The sequence below is a fragment of the Corvus brachyrhynchos genome, unplaced genomic scaffold (assembly GCF_000691975.1).
Source record: "Corvus brachyrhynchos isolate BGI_N302 unplaced genomic scaffold, ASM69197v1 scaffold395, whole genome shotgun sequence".
Classification (NCBI taxonomy): Eukaryota; Metazoa; Chordata; class Aves; order Passeriformes; family Corvidae; genus Corvus; species Corvus brachyrhynchos.
The window spans coordinates 1,274,351-1,281,547 of NW_008238340.1; the positions used below are offsets into that span (position 1 = coordinate 1,274,351).

A 7,197-nucleotide genomic window follows, 5' to 3' on the forward strand; every position below is an offset into this window, starting at 1 on the left:
AAAGAGGATGGGAATTACACCAAGCAGTTGCACTGACACAGGTGCTGATGTCCTCAGCGCTGCACGACTGGGGGTGGCTCTCCCTTGTTTTCCACGCTGTCATCAGCCACTGCAGCCTCACAACTCGCTTCCCTGCTGTCACACGTAACACAGCCCTTTGAAAAGGAGCAAGTAATAGTCATTTCAATTCTTCTTATGAGTGTATTTCAAAAGGTCAAATCCTATGGAATGATACATTACAATCTCTTGAAACTTCTCACCAATGGGGTGAGATCTCTCTGAGAGCAGAGATTATACAGGTATCTTGCAGATACTTGCACCTGCAATTTACTTTGCCTCAGAGATTAATTAATTTAGTTAGTGGAACATACAGTTCTACCTTTGAGATACAAAAGCATGTGACCTTCTTGAATTTGAAGACCTTATCATTCAGCTTTATAAGCAAGCTCCTTATTGAAGATTTGGACTGCAGCCTGAACAGCAACAACACTGACCAACATAAAACAGCTCAAATGCCTGAGTGTATTGATAGACCACATTTTTCTTGTTCTTGAGAAATGGTACAATATTGAAATAAAGTTTCCAAACAGAAGTTCTGTATTTCTTGCTACTGTCAGAAGCCTAGTTGTATTTGCAAATTCACAATCTGCACTGGAAACATGACTTTCTGCTTGCATATCAATACATTTCCTAACATTTGAGATTATAAACATTCAACAGAATTTTCTACAAGATCACTGGACGTAATTTTGCTATCTGAATCAAACACAGTGTTCCTAACCACAACAGGACACATGATTTTGATCAATGAGGTATTAGGAAAACAAAGACTAATTTTCTGGTCTTGTTCCATAGCCAAGGACATACATGTCTTAGTTTTCCTTCTCTAAGAATAAATACCACATCTCAGAACGCCACATTTGACAACCCTAGCCCAGCATGCAGTGCTAAAACAGACACGAGATTTTTCTGCTGCACAAGTACATGAACACAGCCTTAACATTTTCTGTTCAATTCAACACTGAAGCTCTAGTTCTTTGTGGGACTGGATCTGTCTTGCCGTTCTCCATAGCACCTGGGAGCACTTTAAACTGATTAGGACATTCTCTGATACACTTTAATACAAATCAGAAGCAGTTTAGCAGAGTGCCCAAGAGTTATACCAGCTATAATAATCAAGTATAAGATTAAATGAATGAATACACCTACCAAAACCTGGCTATTTTTGTGTTTCTTACAATACACCTGACCCTCCTCTGTGACTGAGCATTTTTCAGCTTCCTGAACACACTTGCTCTAATTTTTACTGATATCCCAGCATTATATACTACTCAATTATAGCAAAAATTTTAAAAGAAAAAGAGCAAAAGACTTAATACCAACAGCAAAAACAACTCTAGATGCCTTACATGAGATCATGACACTATTCCCATTCATCCAACACTGTGACTGAAAGAACTTTGCTACTGGTGGTTCCTGTACAGAATTTGCATGTTTTGGGGAAAAAAAAAAATACAATGGCAAGACCTGTATGTTGGCATTTCTCATCTGGCTAGCATAATCAAGCTCATTTCCTGCTTATACTGACATCCATAACCCAGCACTGGTTGGAAATGCCTGGGCTGGCCAAGGCAGGGATGATCTCCAGAGTCCTTTCCCACTGCTCACCTGTGTGCTGATTTGCAGGGGGACAGTCTGGGTCCGGATCCAAGTGTGCACCTCTGCAAGCTCCTTCTTCTGCCCGTCTGTAAACCAAGGCTGCTGCTTTTGCATGACTGCCAGCTTCTCCAGATCCTGCTTTAGAACCTCCTCTTTGATTCTGTAGGGAAGAGACACCTATGAACACAGCTTTACTACATGAAGCAAGACAGGCACTGACGTTGTGAGAGTCTCTTGACCACAATCTATGGCTAAAGCCCAGACAGCATTGAGTGTTGAAAGGGGACTGTACTTTGTACCTTATTTGCTTTGTAAGGCTGCTTTCAACACTGGGCTAACAGTCTGGGGTTTGTTTGCTGTTGGCTTTGTTGGGAGCTTTTGGTTGTTTGGGGGGGTGGGGGGATGTTTGTTTTGCTTTATGGCCTTATATGGTGCTTTTTTTAATATGGAATCCAATTACAAATTATACGTAAGCTAATTGCAAGCAACTTGCAAATAACCTGTACTTTTACCCCCTTATGCATTCAAAGTGCAGAACAATAACCGATTCCATTAATACTTCAGCAAAAAAGGTTACATGTTACCTTATTGTAACTGGTGGGGGGAATGGGAAAAAAATAGACAAAAGTAAGTACATAACCAAGCCTAAACTGCACAAAAATAATGCAATACAACTTCTTGAAGTTTCACTGGTATGTGTGCTGTTTTGACAGTCTCACTTTAATCCTATCGTTCCATGCACAATTCCAAACTACACGTCAGAAATTGTTGATGTTTTCCAACCTGTTTGGCATTTGGTAATTCATTTGAACTCGTTCAGGTGTGTGATCCATCATCACCCAGGCTGACTCATGTTTCGATTTATAAGCTGTCCCTTTTTCTTCTGCTTCCTGATTCTTCTCTTCTTTGGAAGTTTCAGAAGAACAATTACTGGCAAAATACTTGCCGCTTTTCCCACTACCTGCTGAGAATGACCATGGAAGGAAAAAAAAAAAAAAAAGAAGCAGATGCCTGGAAAATCCCAGTAATTCAGCACAAAAAGTACAACACCACCAGTGTATTCTTGCAAGTTACTTCTGTAATACAAACACAGGTATTCCCAGATTATTGCTCTAGCAATTACTACCTATTGAGAATTCAAAGATAAAGTGCATTCTCTTAAGTTATTCAAGATCTCCAAAGCTCTATTCGCTTTTCTCAAAATTAATTGGCTAAACTTCTGTTTCTGAGAGGTCCTGCTCTATGCAGATTTACCTCCAGTCAAGTAAGATCTAAACCATTATCTAATGCAGAGAAAAGTGATAATGAGAAAAATGAAAGGAGTGCCTTCCAGGTTAAATCATTAGCTTCTTAGACACATATTTCCAACTACAGTTGGAAAAAGACTGAAAAAAACTTGGCTTCAAACACTGAAAGCTGGTGAAAAGTAAAAGATCTTCTTACATGGATTTCCCATCCCCAATAGAGTATCTTGCTATTTATTGTGTTAGCAAGCCATCTAGCACCAAATACCTAAATCTTGGACTTCCCTACCTGTGCCATGACCAGAAACCTCGTTGAAGCTAGAGCCTAAAGAACCAGACAAAGCTGATCCAAACTGTGAGTCGTCGTACAACAAGCGGTCAGGAAATTCAAGAGCAGCACTGTTACCACTATCTTCTGGATCATTATCCTGGAGACAAAAAGCAGATCCAAAACATCCACAGAAGTTACATTTAAGTATGCAAAAGGAAATTCATGCAGCTATTGAATTTGTCACACGTTGACCAAGTTCTCATATCAATTCAACAGGTTTGGAGTTTCTAGCTCTGAAAATGAGTGGCGGTTTAGAACTCAGGATAACACTCTGCATGGGTGAAAATCAACAAGCATCTGAACTCTAGTTTACTGGTTTCTGCTGTAGATCCTTCCCCACTTTGTCAGGATATTGTACTGTTACATAAAGTTAACATTTTCTGCTGACAAGAGAGAAGGAGTCAGTTCCCTTCACATCCTGTTACATGGCATGAAGCAGCCATACGCATCAAGCAAAGGTGCACTACAGGGAAAATGAGAGAGTCTTCCCCTGATTCACTATGTGAAGCAATGGCTTCAGCAGCTCCAGGTACACCAGCTCCCCTTTCAGGACCCTACCCTGCAGTTTCAGCTGATCCAGCCTTTCCAGCCCAATCTGGATTCAGGAGGCAACATTTTTTTCCTTGCCTGCAGAGCTCAGATTCCTGCCTCTGAGTTTACCGCGGAAGTTGGAGAGGCCTTTTCTATGCCCATGTATGGAAACCGACCCACACGGATCCCTGTTCTTCTTTCATTAGCTGCATCCCTGGGAGACAGAGGGAGTAATTAGAAGAGTATCTTCCCTTTGTTTTGGTTCTCCACAGAGACTGTGGGACTGGGTGAAAAAGGATGCAAATTGTGCAGCACTAACCAAGTTCCACATGCATAAAAGCCCCAAACCCCAAATTCTAGCTGACAGTTCCAATGAAGAGGCTGCTGCCAAAATGCTGAGCAGAAGCAGCTTGCGGCAGCCTAGACCAGAAGATCTCACATTTCTGTCATTTACTAAGTGCCAACACTATAGTGGTACAAGTTCCCATAAGCACAAGTATAAACTGCTTTCTCCACCTCCTGTGCTATTTGTGATCTGCAGCCTACATAGCACAGCCAACAGAAAAAGCAGCTAACAAAATCTGTGTCCGTGACACACAGATCATCACCAATGGTTCTGGTGACAGAACACTGAAAATCAGTTTCTTCTCTACATGAAAAATCTTTTTTACTTACGCATTTATCTTCTGCATGTGGCTTAACATCAGCACTAATGGAAAGCTCCATAGGTTTTGGCAGCTCTTCTTGAAGCAAATTCAGCTGAAGTGGGGAGCTGCTCCGTGAGCTGCTCAGCAGTAGGGCCTGGTCACACTGGCCCTCTTGCTGGTCCTCCACGGATGAGTGAGGAGAGGCTGGAAAGGGCTGATCCACAGAGTGTGGTGCTACTGGTGATGGAGCACAAGGAGCGGGGGCTGGGGGTAGTGTGGTGCATGGGTATGAAGAGGGGGGATAAACACACTGAGGGCTAGGGAGAAAGACATGTTGAGGCATCTGAGCATACATGGGGAAACCCTGAAAAAATACAGCCATAAATGTGCCTATGTTTGGGGGATAAAAGACTGGGTATGACTGTGTTCCACAGCATAGTTGTGATGAAGACATGGACTGAGGTTGTAATGAGCGAAGGGCAAGCTGCTCTCCTCCAGAAGAGGCTGGAAAAGTAGACACTGGATCCGAATAGACAGGAAATCCCACAGGAGGATGGACACTACGACTGGAGGAGCTCAGATAGGACACTTCCGAGGGAGAGAACAACTGTTTCTGATTTGTTCTCTTCTCACATGGAAGACTATTTCTATTTTTACTAGAAGAGTGGCTATCTGAGCATTGTCTCTGAGGTTTCTGGCGCTTGAATTTTCCATGCTTTCCTTTTTTACAGCTAGCTGGGCTCATCTGCTTTGAAGGGGAATCGCCTAAGGAGGAAGAAAAATAAACATACTCACTGAAATGATAGGCCTAGGGGAAAAAAAAAAAAGAGGGGGAAAAAAAAAGAGAAAAACACCTAGATAAATGACTGTGGCTTATTCAGAGAGCTGACTTTCTTCTGGATAATTCTTCCAAATGCCAGTGATGGATTTGCTGACATATCTACAATATTTTCCTTCATGTCATCAATTTTCTTACAGATCACTTTGGCTTATCCCAATCAGATCTTTTACATTCTTTCAAGGGGAGGCAACAAACTACCTGGGATTTGCAGGGTTTATTACAGTAACTATCTGCTTTGTGAAAAGTATAAGATAACAAGATCCAAGATGGAGCAGGCCTTCTGAGTGGGCAATGCTGCTGTCAAATCTTGGCAATCCAAAGGAAGCATTCTGTTTGCAGCCACAATAAGACACTCATTAAATTATACAAAGGAGAACCAAACTCCATGGCTAGGTTGGTCTTTGTAAGTCATCTAACAAGTCTTTATTTCTCAAAGCTGCTTCCTACCTTGGCCACAGGAATGTCTGTTGTTACTTCTGCTTCCTTGTTGAAGGTAAGTCCTAAACGGAGAGAGCAAGACCCTCTGTCGGAACTTGTCAACATAGTTCTGCTCCTCCTTTTGAGTGTGGGCTGACAATGTCTCTTTTGTCAGCCCAACTGGCTTTAAGTCCTCAGGCAGCACTGCAAGACTCTGAGCATTCACAGGAGGCAGCTCAATTTGTTCACTTCCAACGGCAGCATCCTCCATCGTAGTCACTTCTTTGAAGAGGGAAGAAAATAAAATCACTCTCTTCTCTGCCCTTCTGGTGTCAACTCCCACAACACCCAGAGTGTTACAGAGAAAACAACCTTGTCTGAGCTACTGACCAGAGGCATGGGGAGAAAACACCCTTTACACTCAAATACAGTTACACTAAAATCAACTGAGCAAATTACTGTGCATGGTCTGGAAAACTTCAAATTCCCTCTGAAGTTAGAGGCACTTTTCTTCATATTTTCTTAGTGCAAGAGCAGCTAGATACTCATTTCTTTGCTTCTTTCTGCATTAAAATGAAGTAACATTGGCTCAATAGTAATTTTTATTTGAATCCTCAATGGCTAAAAGCACATTGTTGTGTCTGAAGTATATGCAATGAAGTTCAAGGGGAAAGGAAACAGTGCAGTCTGTTAAAACTATTTTACTAAAATACTCTCAAAACTTCCAGGCTCAAATTTTTCTTCACAGCGCCCTGAGAAGTACCTTAGCATTTCAGAATTCTCATTCATTGAGGATGTATCTTAAAAGGACAAAACTTCCTCACCATGTACTTCAGGCTGGAAACATTGTGTAAATTTAAATACCAGTCAGTGTTTTGTGAGTGTGAACAGTACCTGATTCAGGGTGTGGGACATGCACTATAGTGCTGCTGTAGCTGCACTGGCTGGTGACAGACATGACACTTGGAGCCTTGTTGGACAGGGTCAGGTCTGCCAGAGGAGCTCCCACCATGCCTGCAGTTGTCTGGTCTTTCAGCGTCTCTTCCAGACCAGCAGATATTGGCGTGTGGGACTCAACTGCTGACAGCATAGCAGTATCTATTGGCAAATGACAAAGTTTCTACATGGAATTCCACTCCAAGCACTATGCTCCCGATTCACCAAGTCTCACTGGTTCAGAAATAACCAGCAACTATGCAGACTATTAAGTAAGACAGTCTTATATACTAAAAAAACATTTACATGCCAGTGCAATGTCAGCACATACTAAATGTGGCATAAAATGAGTGAGCAACAGAAGGTTCATTTAACAACAATAAACAAAAGTTCTTTTGATGCATTCTACATTCAAAGACTTAACATTTTAGCTTATGTTTAACTGGGAGATCTAGGCAAGTTAAGCAAATATTTACTAAAATACTGTTAGCAACACAACAGTTTAAAAGTGGACAAACCTTGGAACACACAACAGAGACATATTAAAAAAAACCCACATCAGTTTGTGGTTCTAATATGATTGTCAGTACA

The 7,197-nt window shown here is 41.6% G+C and overlaps 1 protein-coding gene across 1 annotated transcript in view; it reads right to left on the reverse strand.

The window, feature by feature from the left end:
• Nucleotides 1–7,197, reverse strand: part of PER3 (period circadian clock 3) — a 23,599-nt gene that overhangs the window by 4,858 nt on the left and 11,544 nt on the right. The window contains 7 exon segments of the mRNA XM_017735067.1: nucleotides 4–155; nucleotides 1,669–1,819; nucleotides 2,443–2,620; nucleotides 3,193–3,331; nucleotides 4,441–5,177; nucleotides 5,701–5,952; nucleotides 6,565–6,852. Of these exon segments, the coding sequence (XP_017590556.1) occupies nucleotides 54–155; nucleotides 1,669–1,819; nucleotides 2,443–2,620; nucleotides 3,193–3,331; nucleotides 4,441–5,177; nucleotides 5,701–5,952; nucleotides 6,565–6,852 (1,847 nt within the window). The 3' untranslated portion in view covers nucleotides 4–53.